Source organism: Silurus aristotelis, assembly GCF_946808225.1.
Source record: "Silurus aristotelis genome assembly, chromosome: 9".
NCBI classification, from domain to species: domain Eukaryota; kingdom Metazoa; phylum Chordata; class Actinopteri; order Siluriformes; family Siluridae; genus Silurus; species Silurus aristotelis.
The window spans coordinates 8,031,760-8,057,053 of NC_139582.1; the positions used below are offsets into that span (position 1 = coordinate 8,031,760).

The 25,294-nt window shown below is 40.4% G+C and overlaps 1 protein-coding gene and 1 long non-coding RNA gene across 12 annotated transcripts in view; one reads left to right on the forward strand and one right to left on the reverse strand.

Moving 5' to 3' along the window:
* bdnf (brain-derived neurotrophic factor) overlaps positions 1-23,491 on the forward strand; it is a 38,973-nt gene extending 15,482 nt beyond the window's left edge. Inside the window, exons 1-2 of one of the 11 annotated variants that reach the window (XM_083550064.1) lie at positions 5,540-5,839; positions 22,480-23,491. In XM_083550064.1, coding sequence (XP_083406190.1) covers positions 22,501-23,268 — 768 coding nt within the window. In that variant the 5' untranslated portion in view covers positions 5,540-5,839; positions 22,480-22,500 and the 3' untranslated portion in view covers positions 23,269-23,491. Of the gene's footprint in view, positions 1-5,539; positions 6,718-6,931; positions 6,953-7,252; positions 7,965-8,982; positions 9,891-9,951; positions 10,749-11,762; positions 11,893-15,707; positions 15,876-20,943; positions 21,190-22,479 lie in introns of those variants that run through there. The other 10 variants (XM_083550069.1, XM_083550066.1, XM_083550070.1 and 7 more) reach the window with 10 other exon arrangements.
* LOC310730878 lies at positions 15,019-24,524 on the reverse strand. The gene is made up of 2 exons (XR_014535000.1): positions 24,326-24,524; positions 15,019-15,713 (listed from the first exon to the last, which is right to left on the reverse strand). It is a non-coding gene; the product is annotated as an uncharacterized lncRNA (long non-coding RNA).
* Positions 24,525-25,294: the final 770 nt, after the last annotated feature.

Consider the following 25,294-nt stretch of genomic DNA (forward strand, 5'->3'; position numbering starts at 1 on the left):
ACAATAATTTAATTTGTGATTCCTCGCCTTAGCAACCAACCTGATCTCATGAGAAATTCACATGAATATGAACAGGGCATCTGATTAGCTACATTATTATTTATTACTGATCTTAGTTCATATTTTAATCAAGTATCACTCTTTCCTACTCACAACTTTCCTTTCATTTGAACTCTTTCCTGTAACTTTTACATCAGAAGATGGTCAGAAGATGTTGATTAATATTCTATAAAAGTAGCTCTGACAGTAGTGCTGACTGTAATTCAAATTATATTTTTTATATTAACATGCTCATTCTGGTAATTATTGTTGCTATAGTAACAGCTCTGTGGTGGGCACTCTATATAATCTAAGGATAATAATAAACAGATGCAAATTTTGATAAAAAATAAATAAATACTGTACATAAAAATAGCCCTGTTTATTTATGAAAAAAACTTAAAGTGTCAGCATTTTTATTAAACAGGTCCTATGCTTTGGAAAAGTTCTCCAGAACAGGGGACATTTTGCTTTTCTGTTTCTGAGGAAAGATCTATTTATAGCTGCAATTACTTGAGTCATAGGTCAACTTAACTTGTGACTCCACAACTTTTAATGTAAGTGTAAAATGTTAAAAAGCACAACGTCTTGTTCACTAATGAATTCAAATTGTAAATACTGGCCAAACAGGACATGATGTTATTAGATGATAATCAACTTCTTATAGCTGAATGCTGTGTTTTTCGACTTATTTATTACACCTATTATCTGGTTTTATTTATTTTAAAGCAGGTAAATTCCATACAGCATTAAGAAATGTGAGTGTGTGAATAAAGTGAGTGAGTAAATGCTTTTCACCAGACGTCCCTATGATATATAATACAAAATAATTTTTAACTGAATATTTATTTATTATCATTATTTATGTCAAAGCAGGTATTTGTCCTTTGTAATTATGAGTCAATAAAATAGCCACATTCTACAGTGTCCTTCAAATATCATTGTCGAATATAATTATATTTTTGAGTGGGTTATATGTAATATGCAGGGCTTTTACATGATAGTTATATCTAGATCAGGGGTCACCAACGTGATGCCCGCGGGCACCAGGTAGCCCGCAAGGACCACATGAGTAGCCCGCGGGCCTTTTCTAAAAATAGCTGTTTCCTTCTTTGTTAAATCATTGTTGATAATTATTATGAGAAATCATTAGCATGTTCAGTGTCTTCACATAGATGAATATCATTAATTATTAATAATAACATATAATAAAAGGTAAATTGAGCAAATTTGTTATTTCAGATTGAAACTGAAAACGGTGTGTATCAAACTGGTAGCCCTTCACACTAATCGCTACCCAAGAAGTAGCTCTCAGTTTCAAAAAGGCTGGTGACCCCTGATCTAGAGTTATATCTTTTACAAACGTCACAAACGAATATGTTTGCAAATATTTAAAAAGGAAAAAAGCATTACAAATGGTTGAAGTCATAGTGGGAGACAGAGTCAATATCAATAGCTTTACTGGTTCATTAAAATTCATGTGCTGTTCTCTGAACTCAGGTTGTTTACAAGCACTTTAAAAAGTAATATTGTTGAATATTTCAGGTTCAAACACTATCATACTCATTATTGGTCTAAAATGAACACTCATCTTCATGTTTATGTACGTTTGCAAAATGTAAAGCATGAACAGTATTCAGTTTGTCAAACCGTTCTTACAGTAATGTTGAATTAGTGGAATCCTAACTCTCAATTCAGTTTGATTTGTGCAGCACTTTTACCAGTAGACATTGTCACAAAGCAGGTTTGCAGAAATCACTTTAGTGATTTAGATCCCTAATGAGGAAATCAGACCACGACAGCAGTGAGGATTATACACTGTTTTTTGGAAAGAGAACATCTTTGCTGATGTGCCCAAACCCTCCATTAAGGCTATAAATGCTTGAGAAAAGCATTAAATCTATTTTGTGTTTCCAAAACCCAAGTTTGGGTTATTTAGTGTATTTTTTATTTATTTTTGTCATGATTTCCCCTGGCTCAGAGCACTGAGATAAGGGGCCAATCAAGAAGTATTTAATTTACTCTTTGGGCTTTTTGACCAAAATAAATCCAATGTAGTAGTTTAAAAAACTTGATTCACAACAAATACCTGATTTATGTTAATTTTGTAGCACAGCTCTGATTGTGCCTACCCTTAGGCAGCATATAATATAATAATCCTATTACTTTACCTATATTTAGTAAAGCAATATGCAAATGCTATTCCTTGAATATTAGTTCATTGGCAAAAACTTATTTGTTCTTACAATTTGTTTTAACCCTATTCTACAGGTTTTTGAATAAATAAATAAATAAATAAATAAATAAATAAATAAATAAATAAATAAATAAATAAATAAATAAATAAACAAACATGAATGGAATTATGAGGCTACTAAGTGGCACACCAGAAAGGTTTTCTGGAGATTGTAAATTGAAATCAAAATGATAGTCACAGTCATCTGTGGCCGGGAGCCAAGGCTGCAAAAGATAGCAACAGGTAGTGACTGTTTTACGCTGTGTGATGAAGTTGGCTGGCTTCATGTGTCTCTGAGGAATCGTGGTTTAGCCTTCACCCGCCCAAGTAGTAATTGCATAACAGGAGAAAGTTGAAGAAACTGTCTATGCATTATGCTTGTGATGTGATGGCCAGGTGAGTTAAACTCTAAAACATATATTATAAGTGTTGTCATTTATGTGATCAGACAATAATATAATATGTAAATGTGTTGTACATACAATACATCACACCTTGCTCTTTCTTATTCATGTCATTGGTTGATTGACAGACGTTTCTTTCGTTTCCCGTTAAGGATGCTGCTATAAAGCAGTTCAGAAGAAGCATAAACCCACCTGTATGACCTTACCTTTGCTTTATCATAACTAGAGCTATGAAGCTAACATAGTTAACTAGCAATGGAAATCTATATCTTCTCAAATCTTTAGAAGATCTCTCTTAGATAACATTTAAATCTATATCAAGTAACCTCCTTCAAACTCTATCTAGCTCTAAAGAAATTCAGACTGATGTAGGACAAAATGTGACTTCCTGAATTCTTCAAGATTCACATTTTTTTTCTCAAATGTACAGATGTCAGTGACAGTTTGTACAATTAAATGCTAAAACGCGGCTACATGCAAACTACAGAAAATATCAAATTTTAAACATTAAACAATATTAAACAGTAAGAAGAAAAAAGAGATAAAAGCATGGTATCAAGTTGGCATCATTTACTGAAAGAAAAGTGTGTGTGTTTACACGAGGGAATTTTGTATTTTACTTCACCTTTATAATTGTACTGGAAACTGGAAAATATGAGGATGATATAAGAGTTACACTTAAAATTTAATTACATAGTTCAATGATGTTGGTTGTTTGGTATCTTTTTACTGTTACAATAACCTCCACGCTTTTGGGAAGGCTTTACCCTAGATTTTGAAGTGTGAATGTGGGGATTTGGGGATTAACCACATAAGCTTTAGTGAGGTTAAACAATGATTTCTGATGAGGCAGCTTGAGGCACAGTCAGTGTTCTGGATTATTCCAAAGAGGCATTGCAATGCTGGATCAAATTTGCGTCTCTTAGTTCCAGTAATGGGAAAACTGATTGCTTCATCATGAATCCTATACAATTGTGTGCTTCCAATGATGTGAAAACAGTTTGGGGAAGAATCAAATATGGATGTGATGGCCAAGTGTCCACATTCTTTTGGTTGGATAGTGTATATACTGTATATGGAAAGAATTGTGTAACAGGTAGTATTCATTCATCAGTATCCTCAGTGACCTCTCACGGTCCTCCTTAGTGTGTTGGGTTTGACCCTAAGCTTCACTTATTGCCTATTCAGGTTGGTTGTCTCGTTGTATGGTGTGCTGTTGGGTGGACTTTCATTCCGGCTGCATTCCAGCCAAGTCCCAGGATAGGTTCCAGATTTATTGAAAATACCTTAAGATGAATGAATGAATGAATGAATGAATGAATGAATGAATGAATGAATGAATGAATTTTTAAGTTTCTTATCAAGTGCTTTAAAACCGTCAAATAATGCACAATAAAATGAAACCAGAGCAGTAAACAAACTCTGAAACATGTAAGATTGTTACTATGAAGCTTTTGCCTAAAAGTGAGTGCTGTACTGCATTAATGAAGTGTACGCAGTTTTCCCTACAACACCGAACAAATCAATAAGATTTTTTTAGCAGTGTCTAGTGGCTATGATGCCTTCACGAGCTCCTGCATGCAGCATTTATGAATGATAAAAAAAAAATAATAATCATGCGCTAATGATCTGCTTCGGCTCATCAGCATTCTGGCAGACAGAAAGAGAGCAGGTCAGGGGCAGGACCTGGTAGGAGAGGACAGAAACGGGTAGTATACCAGCTGACTGGCATTCAGAAGGCACTATCTGTACACGAGAGGTGTGGGGGAGGGCAGGGGTGGCATGCAGAGCCATGAGTGAGTCAGCCACGTAGCCTGTGAAAACTGTGGGAGAGAATGCAGAATGGAGAGCAAGAGAAGACCAGAGCGATGCTGTGAATGCCACTATGAGAAGAAAAAGACAAAGATGGCTTAGTGTGAAGGAGGTATTCGACTTCACGTTATGTGAGTCTACTGACCGTCCACAGCCGCCTACGTTTTAAGAGATATGATTAATGTTGTCGTAGCATGATATGATATTTAGCTGTGTTCATCAGCACAGCCCACTGAACTTGACCAACGTGACACCCTCCCCCCACCATCCATCTGCATCATCTTAAAAAACGGACGTTGCATGTCGTCGTCCCTCCGTCACACCCACCACCGTGTGAACACGGTGATCAAAGTTGACAATGGGGCACTGCTTTGCCACTTTGCCCCCATGCTAGGATCTTATATGTCTCAGGTTTCAATACATAATAGTGTTTTTTCTCATGTAAGTAGAAGAGCAATGGCCCGATAAACTGGTGTCATGTCTTATAATCAAATCGTACCTTACATGGCTTTGTTGGGGTTCAAGTTGTGTGAAGTTGATGAAAGGTGCATGGGCATCCCTGACAGACAAGAAGTAATAAAGATGTAATACAACATCCTTAGAAAAGCAGAAAACTTAATGTCTGATATAAATAAGCATGAATACCATTAATACATTAGATAAACTGTTCATTTAGTAGGTCTTTTTTTGTGTGTATTAAATATTTGACTATAGGAATCAGCACCAGATATTTGATGTAAGTGAAGTCTTGGGTGATTCTTATTGAAAGTATGCATGTTTATGTCTCAGTTTATCCTTTCTGACGCATGTGTGTATGTGTGTGAGAGTGTGTGTGGGTGTGTAGGTGTGTTACCTAAACGCACACACACACACACACACACACACACAAACACACACTTGCTGTGACTGTGTTAGATTTTCTTAAATACTGTTTCAAATCTTTTCCAACTTCTGCAGGAGTTCATCCTCGGGTAAATACCACCTATTACTCATGATACTTCCCAGCACATTTGTAAGACACATGCAAGCATATCGCCTCGTCACTGCATAACAATTAGCTGTGTTGAACGCACACCGTGCGACTGATGGAATTTTCCTGATAACGTTTTGCGCTCGGACCTTCTCGCGACTGCAAAATGAACCGTTGCTCCTGTTGACGAGACCAAAAAAATAGGCAGAAAGAAGGAAAGAAATAAAGATAGAAAGGGGCGCGGGGGAAAACAGAGACACCGTTCTGCACGTTCTGTACAAGTTGCCACCATCGTTGAGTATCGACGCGGACTTCACCTCCGGTCTTGGATTACTAGGCTACTTAAGCAAGGAGGCGTAAAGACAGCGGTGCACAGATGTGAGTACTGCAAGTACTTTTAACATGCGCTTTCCTCCGCTCGCCTTTCAGCAGTGTCGCTTAAGGCTTTAGGCAGCAACAAGTCGCCCTAAAACTTTAGTCTGACTTGACGCAAGATAGGATCTTGGACCCTGGAGAGTTGTTTTAGCTTTTATTTTTTTGCTCTTACCTGACTCAGGTCCATCTAATCCAGCGCGCGTCGTGAAAGTGCGCGTGAAGTTTGACATTGTGACGACATAATTATATTAATGATATGAGACGGCGGGTCACATCAAACGAAGGCACTTGCACGCGGGAACTTAACTTTTATTTTCTTTCCTGTCAGCTTTTTTTTTTGTAATTGCTCTATCAAATAGAGAGAGAGAGAAAGAGAGAGAGAGAAAGAGAGAGAGAGAGAGAGAGAGAGAGAGAGAGAGAGAGAGAGAGAGAGAGAGAGAGAGAGATTTTGCTGGTCCGTTTCGCTCGCGCGCGCCAAACTTCATCGCCTGGGCTTGATTTCAATCACGTTAGAGCGTTCATCTGAACCAGTTTACCTCCTAATCCTAGGCAACATATCAGCTATTTTTGGGGGGGTGGGAGTTATTTATTCGCGTGTCTTTCTCTCTCACTGTGTGTTTTTGTTTTTGTGGGGTTTTTTTTCTTGACTTGTTTGTCCTGGCGACAGAAAGCCGCTGAGGTGTCAGGGAGTTGAAAGCACTTGGATATTGCAAAAGGGGGTTATTAGATTCATAAGTCACCCAAGTGGTGGGCGATTTACTGAGCACGGCAGAAGTTCTCATATGATGACTTCAAACAAGACACATTACCTACCGGCATCTGTTGGAGCGTGTGGATATTAAAACACTGGTTTCTCCAGCACGGCATTGGGGGGGAAAATGGTAAGTAGACAGGACTGAGCCACGCTTGCGGGATAAAACGTGTATTGACAGTGCTTGTTAAATAGGGCTCGTAGGAAAAATAGGAATATTAGTTGGATGGGTGGTCTCATGCGTATGGACGACAGGAATAAAGGCTAATGACATTGTGTACTATTGCCAACAGCAGAACTTTTGCTTTGGATTTAAGAAAAAGAAGGGAAGAATCGGAGTCTGAAAGATACTTTGAGCCACCTAGGTAGTGAAAAGTTCAACACTTTAATAGGCATTTCTTTCTCTTTTGCGCAGACGTGTCTGCTTTGTTAACGGTGGGAATTGTGTTTTTTCCATTAAATGTTTGTACTAAATGTGTGTGTGTGTGTGTGTGTGTGTGTGTGTGTGTGTGTGTGTGTGTGTGTGTGTATGTGTGTGCGTGCGTGTGTGTGTTTCTTTTTTTTCGATATCAGTGCAGTGTAAAAGCAACATGTGTAGACATGTCGGTGTGCCCTGCAGGACATGAGCGGTGCTGCGCATCAAAGCGCGTGTTACTGAACGGGACCTGTTACGGTGGGATTTGGGGGACTCCTGTTAGTGGGAAGACGAGTGGTCTTATGAAATAAGTGCTTCTTTTGTATAAGAAAAACATCCGGCAGTCAGCATGTGATCAAATATTTACAGGACGGGCTTGGCATGGATATATATTCACGTGACGAGGCGTGGGGAAGCAATAGAGTAAAGCAATATCGAGTGACACTTAACGCAAGTATAGATTTTTTTTACTGAGTAACCTTATAGCGTTGCTATGATTTCAGCACTTTGGACAGAGGCACCGGAGTCGCTAAACGGACTTTAACACAGGACTGGACGTCTCCTGTTGTGCTTTGCAGATCCTTTTGCCAAAGCTAGGGAGCTGATTCACTTTTATTTTAAACAGCTTTTCGATGAAGCCCCTGTGAACGAGAAGAAAAAAAAACGAAGAGAAAAAGAGAGCGCGAGTAAAATAGAGAGAGAGAGAGAGAGAGAGAGAGAGAGAGAGAGAGAGAGAGAGAGGAGAGATTCAATAGAGAGCTTCTTGCTTTGCTTTCCTTTCCTTTTTTCTTTGCTTTGCTCGGAGTTTGGTGGACGCTTTTCCCGTGGTGTGAAAGTTGAAGTGGTTGCGCTGCTGCTGCTTCTTCCTCCAGCTCCACTTGGTGCGCAGCGTTAACTTTGGGAGATGCGAGTGTTGCTCGTGGAGATCTAACCACTGATAGTGGTTGTCGGCTCTTAAACAGGTAAGAAGCGTTTCCGTTTCCGATCCACTGCAGCTTCCAAGCCTGTTTTGCGGGGGCTTGTCTCTACTCCAGTACGAAATCGGGTCTGTTTTTTCCCCATTATTCGAAGTTTGATTTGTGGTTATGAAAGGTACCGTCACGTTGCTGAGAATAAGGTTATGACTAGAGATGATGCTTGATGAGGGGGAGTCTGTACTGAGAGAACAACGACTTATAAAGCAAATGGTATAATAATATCTAAAGATATTTATCTATACGTGCATTTCAGTTGTTTTACTCAACTAACCTATATGCTGTTTTTCTTTCTTTCGAACGTGCAGCAGCTGCAGTATGTAGATTCTGCTGATTAAAAAGTTGCTCCAGTTTATGGGATCTCGGGATGTTCTTATGAGTCATTCATGAAGATGTGGTCCTGGCGTTTGTTTAGATCACGTTCTTCGAGTCATGTAATAATTCATACATGCTATTTGCTGGATCATCAGAGCGCCTGGGTTATTTTTTGATTGTTGTTTGTTTGTTTTGTTTATGTGCGAATGCAATTATTCTTTTCTTTCTCGTGCCACAATGAATCGTGACGTGCTTACATGCTTTTTTGTTGGTTGTGGTTGGGAATGGGAATCTCATATAAACATCTATCTATCTATCTATCTATCTATCTATCTATCTATCTATCTGTCTGTCTGTCTGTCTGTCTGTCTGTCTGTCTGTCTGTCTGTCTGTCTGTTGCTGGCTTCTCGCTGTGATTATCGACCAGTCTAAATATGGTTTCATTAGCGTAGATATATAATTAACCCTTTGCGTCGTTCCTGAGTTCCGGTGCAGATATGGATATCTGTGTAATCTGTGTCGGAAACTGTGTCCTCGCACTCCGTCCTCTTGCTTATGTCTATAAAGTGAGTGTAAAATTTTTGTAAAAATTTTTTTTTTTTTTTTTTTTTTTTTTTTACTACAGACGCGCTCCTATGTTTCATTCATGCCGGGATTTCCAGCCCTCATTCCAGCATCACCTGCTCCATCCTGGCTTCCGCGCACATCCGCACAATCACATGGAGAAAAAAAACAAACACATAAAAACAAAAACAAAAACTTCTGGTCAAACTATTAAGGTCCGACAAAACCATGATGGCCTGTCGAAAGGGTTTTTTTTGTTTGTTTTTTTAAGGAAAGTTGCCTGTTTATTTTTCTCTAAACGGAATAAGAATTGGGATAGGCGTGGTCACACAGCGCTGTTTGTCACGGCTCGGTAGATGGAGGCTCCGATAAGATTCGCCCGATAAGGGGAAATGGCTGAGACACAGGGGCTTGACGCGAGCGGCGGAAAGGAAACGGACAGAGAGAGAAAGAGAGAGAGAGAGATGGGGGAAAGAACGAAATCGAACGGGTCGGCGTTTTGAAATGGAAAAACCTCGTTCCCGGTTTGGTGACTTTTAATGTCGAATAAGTTGAAATAATTTGTCTCGGTTGCAGAGAGAGAGAGAGAGAGAGAGAGAGAGAGAGAGAGAGAGAGAGAGAGAGAGAGAGAGAGGGGCGATATGGATCCTAGCGGCGCTCCTTATCCTTTTCTATCTTCCGCTTTTCTTTGTATCCGCTCTTCTGCACCATGCAAGAAAAAACTGCATACATCCTTCCTAACTAGCATGTCAAGACAGTAGGTACCTATTATTTTGACATGTTCTTCAGGACGGTAGTGGGCGGTTATGGATGTAACCTGTGCTTAAAGGGCATAGCGGCTGTATTGCATGCATTCAGGCAGCAAAAGCCAAAAAATATCTGCAGCTTCTCCAGCTTTAATCAGGAGGTCATCAGGCGAAGAATGTCTTTTTTATTATTATTATTTATTTCATCTGCATTTTAGATCTTTATGATCGTATTCCCCCCATCACCTTTTGTCCGGGGCTCACGAGCCTCATTCGCGTTTCATCTCGGGTAAAATTTAATTTCTCCATTAAAATATTTGTGTGTTTGTATAATTACTAAGCACAATATGATTGCGTTTAAATGCATTAACCATTTAAGATGTGCACTCATGGACAATTAGGCAGCGTGGGTCTTTTTTATTGAACAGAATGTCTAATAGTAAAATTGAATCCTGTTTAATGTTGAATGTTGAATGTTTATTCACTTGTTAGTCGAAGCATTCCTATTGTGCATTGCATTATTCCTTGATAAAATGAAAAGAAATGTGATATGATTGCAAATATGGGGATGGATTGTTTTCTTTGCTATAACGAAACCATGGTGGGTTTACGGATGAAGGGGTTTATTTGCGGTTTTGGGAAAAACAAAACGTAACGTGCACTTATAACACGGGCTCAATTTGAATTGGCTTTTGTGTATGCATGTGCGTGTAGTTTGTGTATGTGTAGTTTGTGCTTTTTAAATATAGCTCTTCTTTTTGGAATCGTGTGTTTTTTCCTTTTTGAGGGGGATTTATTTCTTACTTTTTGCTTTTTATGAGAGAGAAGGATAGAGCTGTGGGTTTATGGTGTGGGTATGGGTGTGGGCTGAGGGGAGGCGAGGAGGCAGGGAGGGGGGGCACGACACACTTTGTATGTACGAAAGGTTTTTCTTTTTTTTTTTTTTTTTTTCTTTTTTTTAATAGAACTTTCTGCAATGTACGTCATTGGACCAGTCCATAAATGGGGTTGTGTCATCTGAACGAGAATCTCTCTCTCTCTCTCTCTCTCTCTCTCTCTCTCTCTCTCTCTCTCTCTCTCTCTCTCTCTCCGCACTCTAAGCTGCAGAGTTAGGGTGGGCGAGCATCCATAAAAAATCTAAACAATGGTAGGTTTTATTCCACAAAAGACTGGTTTAAATATACTGAGTCGCTCTCTTTATATATATATATATATATATATATATATATATATATATATATATATATATATATATATATATATATATATATATATATATATGACAAGAAGGTAAATGTCGCGTATTCCCGTTAATTAGGCCATTTTTATGCAATTTTAATTAGATGCCTGGATATGGGCACGCGCGCAGAATAATTTGGCCATGATAAATGTCGAATTCCTCAGGGATATCTGGGCACAGCAATGAAAATAAGAAATAATCTTACAAATGCGCTAAAATAATAATAATAATAATAATAATAATAATTATATATAATAATAATAATTATTATTAATATTATTATCATTATTATTATTATTTTTATTTTTTTTTTTAATAAAATCTGTATCTTTGTTTCCTGGCACAAAAAAACCCAATCCGTTATTCAGCCAACACCTTGAAGGGGCGGAAGAATTGTATTTTAGGATTTGACGCAGCACAGCTGACAACTTAATATAGCAGGGTAATTTGGACATGTCTACTGCTAAATGTGCTAAGAAAAAGGTGAAAGCTGCTTTGATGATGGATTTTTTTCCCCTCATCTGTCACAGCCTTGCAGCTCAGCTTTGATAGATAGCAAGAGAGATGGAAATGGTGGTGTGAATGGATGCCTGGGTGAATCTAATTGGTGCAGCTTTGTTGTTTCCTTTGGACCTCTTATTTGCAGCTTTGTTGTTTCCTTTGGACCTCTTTGGACATCTTATTTCATTGTACTGGATGCTCTATAGTGTATTTGGAGCAGCTGTATATTTTGTGTGTGTGTGTGTGTGTGTGTGTGTGTGTGTGTGTGTGTGTGTGTGTGTGTGTGTGTGTGTGTGTGTGTTTGAGCATTAGAGAGATTCTACTTTCGACCGCCATTAAACATGAACACTATAGATGGCCTATTCATTGCAATGTTCAGATTTTCTTGTTGTCTCCATCCCACCTGTGTGTTCTCATCAGTGGCATAAAATAGAGTGATTCTCTCTCTGCAATGTTGGAGAGCTGGAGAGCAGCACTAGTGCTGGTGCCTGGCAACTGGGGCTGCACCACGGAATCCTCTAACTAACTATTCGCCAACGTCACTGCTCGGGTATGTACGCAAGATGCCTCTCGCATGCTTGCCTGTGTTGTACCTTTGTGTTGCTGGCACCCGAACTTGTGTGTGCGTCTGTGTGTGAGAGTGAGCTAGTAGGTGGGATGGTGGGATGTTTTTGCGATTGAGTTGGCATGGGTCTAACAGAATTGTTGCAAAGGCGGCTCATTTGGCTATTTTTCAGTGTATTTTTAGTGCACATAACACGACTCACTTAGATAGCCCTTGGCTGACAGAAATAGAAAGTTTTCATGTTCTTTGGATGGAATTTTAGGTGTAGGATTTCATGGCTGAAGCAACAGTGATGATTTGAAGGGAAGCATTGCGAAAACAGTCTATTCAATTATCTATTAAATATTGTTAAGGTACAAGCCACAGGTGCATCAGAGTATGAGTCTATGCAAGAAGTGTCTAAATTACCAATGGGTCCAGCAGGATAGGATGGTGCAGAAAGCTATAGCCTTTTGGATTCAGTACCAGGAGAGGCAATGTATGCCATGAGGAATTGATTATGAGCAAGCAATATTTTATAGCTGAACAAAGCTACAGGATGTGTTTGAGTTAATGCTCAGCTTTTTATTGCTTGACATTGGTTATGGCATGGTCCATTAGTTTTGCTTTACTGTTGTTGCTGATAGAGACCCTGCAATCTTTCAGTACAGAGAGAGATGAGAGATGGTGGAGGGTGGGGTTGAGTGAGTCACCCCCACCCCCCCACCACCTCCACTACTACCATCACCACCATTCTCTCCTTCAGCTTGGCTAGCAAAGTGGAGTCAGGTACCCAGGATCAGGCACAGCATAGCATGGGGAAAGAATTTCATTAGCTGTTTTATTGATTTCAGTGGGGTGACACAGTTAAAATAAAAGCCAGAATGTACACTAGTATAATATAATAGAATGAAAGAACATATGTGTGCATACACACAAAACATTCAGCACATTCTGTCCAACAGGAGGTGAAAGAGAATTATGAGTCATGGATGTTTGTGGATAATGTTCTTACTTGTCTTTTACAGTTTTTATTCCTGTTTCATTATGGGATTGCCTTTAAGTCCATGTTAAATCCATGCACAAAGGGTCACTTACCTCTCTTGGGAATTGTACTATTATAATGTGACTGCTCTTAAAAAACATTGAGCCAGAATAAATATTTAAACAAATGTAATAGCACAAACTGTGAAAACCTTTGTGTAATCTTTGCTAGCATCTGACAAAAAAAAAAAAAATACAATAATTCATGTAGTTGCCATAGATTTTTTTATGTTGCTGCTCAAATTTCCGTTACCTACTCCTTGAACCATAAAAGACACATTCCAACCTTGATTTTATGTTAGAAAGTTGATTCATAGATTGTTGCACATGACCTTAAGGGCATTGAAGATATTTTGACAAGGAAGTGCCTCACGTCCCAGGAGAATCGTGCTGGGAAAGTCTGGATTCCTGAGGAAGTCCTGCAGAGGAACGACAGAGAAAAAGAGATTTTGAGAAAGCTGAGGTGACGTCATTAGCGACCCGACCTATTGGATAGAGACACGGCCATCGCTTCTGACGCCGCTCCGACTCTCTCAACATTCGACGTAGACCTCTTCGCAATCTTCTGCCGAGCACGACTCTTCACGACTCTTCATCGCTGGGACAAGCATCATGACCATGGAGAATTCCACTGATATGTGTTTATGCTTGAAAACAGGATTAGGATGTATGCATAATTTTAATAAGCATTTGTTGTTCAATGAAACACCTATAAGACACATTAAACAAACATATGTGTTCCCAATAAGCACTTCTCTTTAGCATCATAAGAAACTTTGTATTTCTGTGAGTCATGCCACTGTGCAGCTGGTATTGTGCTGTATTTGCAGTTTTGAATGAGACCTATGGGTTTGTGCACCTAATGAGAAGCAGGGTGATTTATTTATGAATTACCTGGCTGGAGCAGCCTTGGCACGCTGTGTCTGCATCAGATGGAAGGTGTGTGTGTGTGTGTGTGTGTGTGTGTGTGTGTGTGTGTGTGTGTTTGTAAATGTAAAGTTAAAATTTTTTTCCTGTCTTGAAGTCATGTTGTTGCTGATGCAACTCTTTGTCACCCAAAGTTTATCATCTCCTCCTGTGATCCTATGAGTAGTAGCTATATTCATCTCAGCTTAAGCCTACAGAGATTTAAACACGGGTATAAGCATGAGTGTGTGCAACTGGGGAAAGGCGATAGTACACATGTATTAGGGTTTGTGTGGATGCATTTGAGCATATTTGCATATCTACTGCGTGATTGTGCATGGGTGATGAGCTTGCTTGTGTGTGCGTGCGTGTGTGTGTGTGTGTGTGTGTGTGTGTGTGTGTGAGTGTGTGTGTGTGTGTGTGTGTTTCAGAGCAGATGTTAGCATCATATCCCATGCTGGGACCAGCTACATCTTAACCCCTCAACCTCATTACCTCAGACAGAGAATAATCACAACCTCCACACAAGGGTCTCATTGAAATAAATCTCACACTAGAGGTCCAGTAGGTTCAACAAAAGAATCACAAGCAGCCAAAAAAAAAATAACGAAGCAGGAATTATTAAAATGAACAATTCCAATCTTGCCAAAGAAACTGCAAATTTACAGTGTTGTAAATACAGGGATGAAAATACCAAAAAGTTATTTAAATCTTGGGGAATCTGGGAATATTATCAGATCTTGGTAGGTTGAAGGGTAAAAACGTGATTGAAAATTTCCTGGCTGCTTCGACGTATTTGACAGTGTGATATTAACCCTTCTGATCAATTTCCATTGATTTTAAATGGGTGCTGAAAAAAAAATATTGCTTGCATTTTTCTGTGCAAGCATCTGGCACACAAGCTCTCCTTGCAGGTTATAAAGTTGTTCAATAGACATCTGACAATAGTTTAAGATATCAGGTACAGGAGATCACCAGACAAGAATAGGACCTTGATGTGGTGGAAAGCAGGAACTTCACTTTGAAGCTGTTTTTTTTTTTCTTTTGGAATCACAAAAGCAACTATCCATTTTCACAGGAGAATCTATGGTCCTTTCACATGAAGGTGTTTCATTTGAGCCCATCCTGTGTCCACTAGAAAACAATGGCACCCTGACTGGGTGTAGAGCAATGAATGACCCCCTTGAGTTTTTTAAGCAACATGCACAGACGTTACCAATTCGGGAAGCAAAAATCTATGGGGAATTTGGATTTAGATTTTTTGCAGCAAAAGCTAAAGAAAAAAAGCATTATATGCGACCAAAAAAATGTGCGCTTACATGCACGTGTAAAACGTGTGCATCATTTCTATAAAATAGAACTGTGAGGCATTTCATGCAAATGTTCTCAAGACAAAAAAAAAAGTCCAAAGTACGACTCGAGAGTTGAGAACGGATGGCGCACAGTGTCCCAGGTTTGTGTGCGGGTTTAAGATGTAGCACCACGCCACTTTCGGTTTTATACGGCTCGCGCGAGCGGCCGACTCGCTCGAGTCACGTGCCTCTACGTCACTGAGCAGCGAGGTACCGGAGTCGCGCGGAATGAAGCCGTCATTTCAAGTTCGGGAGCTCTCGCGGTGCGCATTCAATCCGGACCCGAGAGTGTGCGTGTGTGTGTGTGTGTGTGCGCGCGTGTGTGTGTTTTTGCGTGCGCGCGCGTGCGCGTGCGTGTATGTATGTATGTGTACCGAGCATGCCGTCCAGGGCGCTTGAACCGACCAGCGAAGGATCCGCTCAGTCATGGGAGTGCATTACCTCGCCCGTGCGATTTCCGCCATCAATAATTTAATCTATCTGCTTCAAAGCTGAAGAGACTGACGACAACTCGGCGCTGCTTCCCTGGAAAAAAAAGAATAATAATTAAAAAAAAACAGCGCGAGGAATTAAAGCTTTGGGGGGGAGAGAAAAAAAAGCTGGGGACTTTTTTTGATCCTAATAACCATCCCAGATGACACTGTCCCGTTGAATGGTCTCTCTTTAGAACTGGACAGTGAACTAAAGGTAGGTTTTGTTTTTTTTTGCTTTTTGTGCCGAATTGCTTTGGTTCTACTTTGTGGGAAAGTAATCGACATATTTTGAGCGCGCGATCGCGTGCATGGGCAATAAAACCCAAGTGTTTGTTCATGCATTAAGGAGAACACCTTTATTACTATGTTACAGAATAGACAGTTTGTAGAGTAAATATATTACAAAAAGTTATAATATATAACCCACTTCTCACCTGAAACATCATGTGTTTGCAACTTTATTATCATTTTGCATGGTCAGTTGTGGTCCTTTCATTGGTTTTGGAAGATGTAGAGAAATGTAGTTGTGCATTTAGAAGGTACTACACTACATGTAGAAGTAGAGTTTGGTGCACTCGTTAAGACTTTCATAGGAAACTTGAGCTCAGGGGTTAGGCTTACAGTGCAGTCTAGCTTTTCCCCCACAGCCTCATCAACTCTCCAAGGTTTCACATCCAACTTTGTGTGAATTTGAGTGTGTGCGCGTGTGCGCGCGCGCGCGTTACAGAACATCACTGTAATCGCATTGAGCTCTGAATTTCGTGTTCCTGGGAGTCGTTACTATGTACTATGTAACGACTTATCAATATTTCTCAATAATGAGTTATTGCATTTCAAAGTAGCTGGTTTATTATTGGTTGGTTGACTGAAAGGCGGTAAACTATGTGCTGGTGCATTTTAGGGTGTTTTTAATTTTTTTGCTAAAAACTCCAATTCGTCTGCTTCACTTGAATGTACAGTTCAGAACTTTCACGTTTACACATTGAACGTTGTTGTTAACGTGTTTGTTTGTTTGTTTTGTATTAATATGTACAATAAACTGCTCGTGTGCTTTACATCCGAGGGACCCTCGCATACTGAGAATAACATGTGTAGACAAACGCGCCATCTAGCGTATAAACGGGGTAAATACCCAAACTGCACTTTGGATTATGTTGCTAATTGTACCTTAACGCTGATGTAAAAATGTAGTATTACTAATTGTGTTGGATCAAAAGTGGACACAATTCTAGTCTGGGTTTGGAAGTGATCATGTTTCTATAAGCACACAGTTGGACATGTTCTCAGTAGCTAAAGCCAGAAAGTTCCCTAGCCTAGTTGAAAACAACACCTATCAGCATCACAGTTGGCCAATCTTGGATGATATTTCCGAGGCGGATCCTGCCAGTGCTCGTCCTTTCTCCTGTTACGTGAAGAGCCGAAACTTATACATTAATCATCAGTGCACTAAAGTTTAATTTGGTTTGGTTCCTTGCTTTCCGTGAACTCCAACTATGTAGCCTAAGAACTTCAGAGGGGAGCAATTAAGCTACCAAATAAAGTCAGACCAAAGTAAATTCAAAGGGTTCTGTGACATTTATGCTGAAGAATGTAAATGATATAACTATGCACCCTAAAATTCCCTAACTGTGGCTTTTCCTGCTAGTAGAGCGATGAGGAATTTGTTTATATGCGCTACAACTGTTGCAAACTCTATGAAACAGGATGTTTAATTTCTGTTCTTCGACCGTTTCGGGATAAAAGCCCGATGATTGAAGGAACAAGCGGTGTAACAGCCATAAAAGAAGCTAGATGTCAGGACCCTAGCATATCCTCTGTCATGTTCTGTGATTGTCTGCAGCACAGCTGTGTTACATTGTAGAGGAAACCACAATTACCTGAGGATGTACTTCAAAGGATCTTGTTTTATTCTTAAGGTCGCTAACATGGAGCGAGATTGAGCCAAGTTTTTTTTACAAGCATTCTGCCATTGGCTGCTGTTTGATCCCTTCAAAGATTATCATTAGTCTGGCCTGAAGCTACAACATATCAAAGCCAAGCAACCATCTCTAGTGGGTTTGTTTAGCATCAAATCAGTGTGAGATTGGTGTAAATTGCTGAAATATTATGTAAATAAAATACCTTTAAGATGACTAGTTTTTAGATGTTTTAACACTGGGATTACTTAATTATGTACTGTATTTATGGGAACACATTGCATTAAATACCCATAGGTAAATTTTGAACAGGACTTTACATTTAAAGTTTAGAAATATTGGCTTACATTTATCAAACAGCTCACAGGTTGAAAATTCTAAAATCTCTCTTAGAAAGTTGACCAAAGCAGACTAGTTGACACAGAAGACTATAAAACACTAAATATTCTTTGTATACTACAGTAAATGGATTTTTAATGGTGTTTATTTATCTTTAATTCTACCATGCAAAGCCTAGCCAAAAGGTTTGAGGCCATTTTAACTTTTCAAACACTAATGCCCCCTGGTGGAACTCCTTTGGAGTAACCACCTAATTTGAACACTGGCAGGCTTTTTTTTTTATTGACTTTTTCATTTAGAAACCACTTGTTTTTATTAAGAGAAATATAGAAGTAGGGCTTAGTCTTCTTGACTGACAGTACCTTCTCAAGATCCTTTCTTGTTATCTGTTTTAGAGTTTGTTATAACCTTTGGTGACCTTTAAAATAGTATACGGCATGTGAAGAAAAAGAAAATCCTTTCATTTGTTGATTTTTTTTATTTCCACCATAAAAGCTGTTATTCCCGCTACACTTTCATGTTAACCAAGCTTCATCTGGCTGTCATGGAGGGATTTCTTAAATAATCCATGCATGGCAGGGAGATTTAAGCAAATAGAGCTGCGAGTAACTGGGAGCGTGCAAAGCAAACCACCCTGTCCTACCAGCTTCTGTCTAAACAATTGAGCAGGTGCACGTTACTCTTTACCACCGGCCCCCCCATCCCCTCCCAAGTAGTAGTGCTGCCACTCATGTGCAAGCAAAGATCAATCAAATTTAGCAAAGAAAAGTGTCTGCGAGTGCTCCCGCTAAGCCCTCCGGTGTGTGTGAGGACACATTATTAAATACAGCTGTGTAGATATCGTGTCATCACTATACATTCATAGTTCTTTTGTAGACAGAGGTATCTAAAGGTCACCAGAGGCTTGAGGGATACTTCTATAGAAGGAGCTCTGGCTGGTTGGAATGCTATGTGTGCCATATTCAAAAGAATATAAATGCACCTGGCTTCCATGGTGATAGAACAGGGATCACAAAGAGGTGCATAAATAAACGTCTACAGTCCCACCTCTGTTTACTCCACAGCACGTCATACAGACTGTACCCCACCTCCTGTACATGCACACATCATGAAACACCATGTTTGCGTTATATTGACCGGATATTGATATTGCAACCGTTAGACGCAGTTCAGAGGGAAAGACACACACATCAAACATTTTAAAGCGGAACAATGTGTCCATGGCGGTAATTTGGTTTCCCCCACCTTCTGGTTTGAACAAGGTCTCGCTTATTGCAAGCTCGGTCCCCGAGCAATAAACTGATTCACCATCTAGATTGCGTTTTAACAGGAAGGTGATTGAGAGCATAATCCATATTGATTCGCTGGATGGAAACAGGAAATAGCAGGGTTAGAAATAAAATTTGTTTGTTGTTCCTAGTGAGAGGGGACCCCAGAGGAATGGCAAGCAATTGCAAGCTGATGAGTGGCACAACCCCCTTCATCCCACCACCACCCCCCCTCCACAACACTCCTCCTTTCCATCCTCCACCTCCCTCCCCAGTCTGCCTTGGAGACCTGGAAGAGACGTCATCAGGGTTGTTATGCTGAGAAATGACGCTCGACATCATACCCCTGACCCCACCCCACACCACTCTTTCGCCGCCCTAAGAGTTGTGGATTATTAGATGCCGTGTTGTCTACATTCAAGGCTTTCGGTCTCCAGTTACTTTAGTTTCAAACTACACAGTCCACGCGCATGTGGCGTTTAAGACAGCCAAAAGATTGCGCTGATACAGATATCCATCATCAGTTACGGTCCGGTGAGTTACCAGGACCATATGCGCTTATTAAAAGCAGGTCCAAGCAGGTGAGATAGAGCTGTGCCAGGTTTATCAAGTTTTACTGTCACCCCCAATAATGGTGTTATATTATCTATCATTCGATAGCACTTGCAATTTATATAATACCTTCCTCATCAGAGGGACAACAGATGTTTGGTAATTGAGATCAACCTGAAACTGGGGCAGATGCTGGGCTGTGGCCGAGTGTGTACATAAAACCCACATTAGTGCCATTCAGAGAGGCGGAGAGAGAGAGAGAGAGAGAGAGAGAGAGAGAGAGAGAGAGAGAGAGAGAGAGAGAGAGCGCAAGAGGATGCTGCCAGAAATACATCTGTCCCTGAAGGTGCAATACATTTGGAAGTATTTCAAAGAAGTGAGCAAGTATGACATAAGACGCAATCAAGTCCTAATCCTCGGCAGCACTTTAAAATCCTCTCCGAAGTTTCTGCGGAGGTAATTGCTGACAGTGTAAGAATTTATTTATTTATTAATTTTTTTCCATGGCTGGAAAAGCTGATGGGCTGAAGTATCTTTTCGTGCCTGCAGAAGCAGCACATACACACATTTTGCTCTGTGCATCATTCGATTATGATTGATCCGTCCTCCAAAGCTGTAATCCCAGCCTGTTTTTAATTTATTTATAGTTTTTTCAATGCTTGTTTTTGACTAGGTGGGAGAAAAGAATTAAAGGATCTCCTTCTCTCTTACCAGACACACACACACGCACAAATGTATGTGCCCACACTCCCTCACACACACACACACACACACACACACACACACACACACACACATGCACAGACATGCATGCTTACACCTCGGCAGGTGAAACGTCACAGAGCAAGGGGACTCAGTGCTCATTAAGGGGAAGGCTGCAATATTCTGAATCGAGACCATGGGACTCCCAACTCGCCTATTTATAGCTGCCGTGTCTCCATGGCAGTCACCGCTGCTCTGGCAAATCGCAGCCACGGCCCCAGACGCCAATTAAGAATGAAACAAATGCCTTTTAGAGAGGGGCGTGCCGCCATGTCTCTCCCACCCTTCTTCAGTCTCTTTCCGCTCCATGAGTGCATGCTCTCCATGCCTCTTCCGGAGGATGCGCCGAGTAGATGGAGGACGCCACACAGAGAGCTGGCCGAGCTGTGCTGCGACGTTGGCTATTTTTAAAAGCACCCCCCCTTTACGCGCGCACACACACACACACACACACACACACACACACACACACACACACACACACACACACACACACACATACATTTGCACTCTCTCTCCCCCAGCCCCTCCTCCTCCTCCTCCTCAAGAAGGAGAGCAGATGAGGGATGTCTTTTTCTTGTTGTGCTGGTGTTTTGGATGCTTCCCGTGCTATTGTTTGTGAATGTTGCGGCGAGTTTTGGGATGTCGACGGACATGATGAATTCCTGTGACTCATAGGGGCATCAGAGAGGTAAGAAAGTGAGGGAATAGACATAGAGAGAGATGAAAGTGAGAGGAAGGATATGAGTGGCAGGCTAGAGGGGCAGTTCTGGCTTTCTCTGCATTTTTCTGTTGGGGGTCTCGAAGCCTGTCTTTACCTGGATGTGTGAGATGCGTCCATTGGGCATAGAGAAGTTTTTATGAATGAATATATGAATGAATGAATTGGTGCACTGGTGAATGAATGGCATCCATTCTTTGTCTCTTGTAAACAAATTTCCTCTGTCTCTTACTCCCTGTATTATAATTAACCCTGTGACCTCTACATAGCCCATGCTGTTTAGTGATGTCTCAGGATTTTTTTTTTTTTTTTTTTTTTTAGCAAAATAAATGTAGAATTTTTAAACACTTTGGATCTGTAGTAGCGAATGTAAGCATTGCAGGGTAGGATTTTTCTGCTGTTCTTTTAGATCTGAGGATTAAATGTGAGGCCACGTTTGCTGTTGGAGGATAAGTAGTTCTTAAACTGTCTGTATACATTAAAACCTATCCGCAAATCTACCACACACTGGTCAGCAGCACTTAACATCAGTCAGGGTAGCTTTAGTCTGATGGGATGCTGAAGCAGAAGAGGAGAGTGAGAAGGGAGGCAGGAGGGAAGTGAAGGGAAGAGGGAGTGGGTGAGAGCCTCTCATGTCCTCCTAATGATACTCCTGAGCATATGTATTTAGCCGTGTGTGTGTGTGTGTGTGTGTATGTGTGTAAGTTTGTATGTATATGTGTGTGTGTGTGTGTGTGTGTGTGTGTGTGTGTGTGTGTGTGTGTGTGTGTGTGTGTGTATGTGTGTGTGTGTGGGAGGGGGGGGGGGGGCAGATCCGGTGTGATGCGTCAGTAGTGCCAGCACTCCCCTGAGCCTTGATTGCCAGGAACAAAAAATGCAACAAAGAAATAACAAGTTGGCATGTTGTTGGTTTGGTTGCTATGAAATGTGAATCTTGGTTTTAGGTCTGCAACTCTGATCCCAGCTTACATGAGAGCGTTGGATTCCGGGGGGACTTCCATTGCAAACGAGACACCTAGCACTTTGAGGAAACAGAGCTAATTGACAAAGATAACAGAAAAATAAGACAAAAATCACTTATGATTAGCTGTCATTGCAGGGTGAACATGGTTGTTTTGTGCTTGTTCTTTGAGCTGAATGACTTTAAAATGTAAATCTCTTTTTCTCTCCATCCCTCTCCTTTTTTTCTTACTCCGCTTTTGTCCCTCCCTGAACCACCCCACCCTACACACACCTTTCCCTTTCTGTCACTATCTTCAGTTCCAACAGGTCAGAAGAGTGATGACCATCCTGTTCCTTACTATGGTTATTTCATACTTCAGTTGCATGAGAGCTGCGCCCATGAGAGAGGTGCCGGGCGTTGTGGGGGGCCACCGAGCCGAGGGCTACCTGGGGGCCGCCCGGGGCCATGGGACTCCACCGAGCGGAGGAGCACTGCCCTCGCTCACGGACACATTTGAGCAGGTGATCGAGGAGCTACTGGAAGTGGAGGGGGAGGCAGCACAGGGCCAGGGAGGGGGGGGTCCAGGCAACGCAGCCACGGCCACGGCCGAGTCAAAGGACATCGACACGTATGCGTCGCGTGTGATGATCAGCAACCAAGTGCCTTTAGAGCCGCCGCTGCTCTTTCTCTTGGAGGAATACAAAAACTACCTGGATGCCGCCAACATGTCGATGCGGGTGCGGCGCCACTCGGACCCGGCACGGCGTGGCGAGCTCAGCGTGTGCGACAGTATTAGCCAGTGGGTGACGGCCGTGGACAAAAAGACGGCTATCGACATGTCCGGTCAGACCGTCACCGTGCTTGAGAAGGTCCCGGTGGCCAACGGGCAGCTGAAGCAATACTTTTACGAGACCAAATGCAACCCGCTGGGTTACACGAAGGAGGGCTGTCGAGGAATAGACAAGCGGCACTATAACTCGCAATGCCGGACAACCCAATCGTACGTGCGAGCCCTCACCATGGATAGCAAACGGAAGATCGGCTGGCGGTTTATACGGATAGACACTTCGTGTGTATGCACATTGACCATTAAGAGGGGGAGATAGTGTACACAATGTATAGATTTTATTGAGAGTTCTAACAAGAGAGAAAGTAAAAGAGTAAATATCTATTTGTATATATACAAAACAGGGTAAATTATTCCGTCAGATGAAAATTTTATGGACTGCATGTAAAAAAGATGAAGTTTATACAGTAAAGTGATACTACAGTCTATTTATTGAACATATTCATGACCTTGTAAACAATTAAAAAAGATCTGATCAGTCATTTGCTCCCAGTTCAAATTACTATATCACATTCCGCAAGACGTTGTGGGTTTTTTTTTACGTTGCCAAGAACTCAGAAAAGAGGAGATATTATTTAAGCGAAAAAGAAAAAAAAAACATGCATGCTGCTTCAATTGTGAATTGAAAAAAATAAAAAAAACTGTCCACTTTCAGAAAACAAGACCACTATTACAACCAAAAGATTCTGTTTACATTCTCAGCAGTGACAGGACATCACAAGTACTTTAACTGTTTCCTATTCTAAACTTCTCAAGGTTATGTTTGAATTACATACTATGTCAAGGTGCTGTTGTCAAAGCTTTGCTGTTTATTTTTTTATCCCCACGAAATGAAATATGAAAGAAAAATACTATAAAAATTTATATATATATATATATATATATATATATATATATATATATATATATATATATATATATATATATATATATATATTTCATTCACATGTTCTGAATTAATATAATTCATTTTGTATGTTGTGAAGTTGTTTGCAATATTAAATTGAAATATTTGAAGAAATAAAAATGACTATAGGCAAGTGAAAAACAAACCCAATGTCAATAAAGTTTGAGCTCTCCCTTTACAGGTATAAATTCAGCACAAACTTCAGAGAAGACATGATTATCTTCCTTCAAGTATTTAAACTTATAGCTTGAATCAAGTTTTGGGATAAATTACCTACTTTATATTTTTTAAATCTTTTTGTGTGCTATGAGATTAAGTTACACAAAAGAAATGAGACCAAGTATTAATGGCAATGACAAAATCATATATACATATAGGTAAAAAAAATAACATAAAAATACACACAAACCAGTATATGCAAAACAGCACCTGCTCTCCAATCCTCTTTCATACCACGTCCTGCCCAGGCTGAGAAGTGGCAATGCCCAGGTAAGGTCCGCTCTGAGTGTGGAACAGAAATACAACTAATATGGTGGTGGTAGGTGGTGTTTCTCCTTCAAACACTGGTCATAGGCTATCATTTCTATCACAAGTACATTATCTTTGTCCTAGAAAAAAGAGATCAGCAAGTTCAACACTCGAATACACTTTACTTGACATCTGATCCATCTTTGTGCACAGACGAACCTGTTTCAGCTTATAATGACCGAATAACGAAGGGCCTCATACAAACAACGACTCAGACAATTTGACGTCTGAAAGATCCAATTAATTATCATGTCAAGTTTGTTCCTGCTATTAATATGATCAGGACAGGCCAGTCAGCATTGCAGTATAACTGTGTTTCTCAATGCTTCTTCTGGAAAGCCACAATCCTGCACATTTTTCAACTCATCAGCTAATTAAGAAGCTTGAACCACACTGAATTAGGGTTAGCCACGAAGGAGGGAAAACACTAAGACATGCAAGGTGGCGGTACTCCAGGACCTGGATAGAGAAACACTGCTACATGTCTGAGCTATTTTTGGTGAGATTCAAATTGTCCCTAGTTCAAAGCAGTGCCTGGTGAGACACCCAAAAGAGCCCTGACCCATTTGCCATGGAAGTAGGCCACTCCATGCATATGACTATTCCTTTCAGATTTATAGTTATATCATTATTTTGTGAGTGTAATCAAATAATAATTGTAATAATAGATTGTTCTTAGCTGAGAAGCATGGCAGCAGTATTATATAAAGTACAGTGTAGGGAAAGGACTGATTTCTAAAAGAGACATTCAGAGTCAGTTGTCAATCTTTGCTACAGAAACAGAAAATACTAGAAAAAATAAACAAAATTAAACAATTCCTAATAGTAAAAGTAGAAGTAAAAACCAATA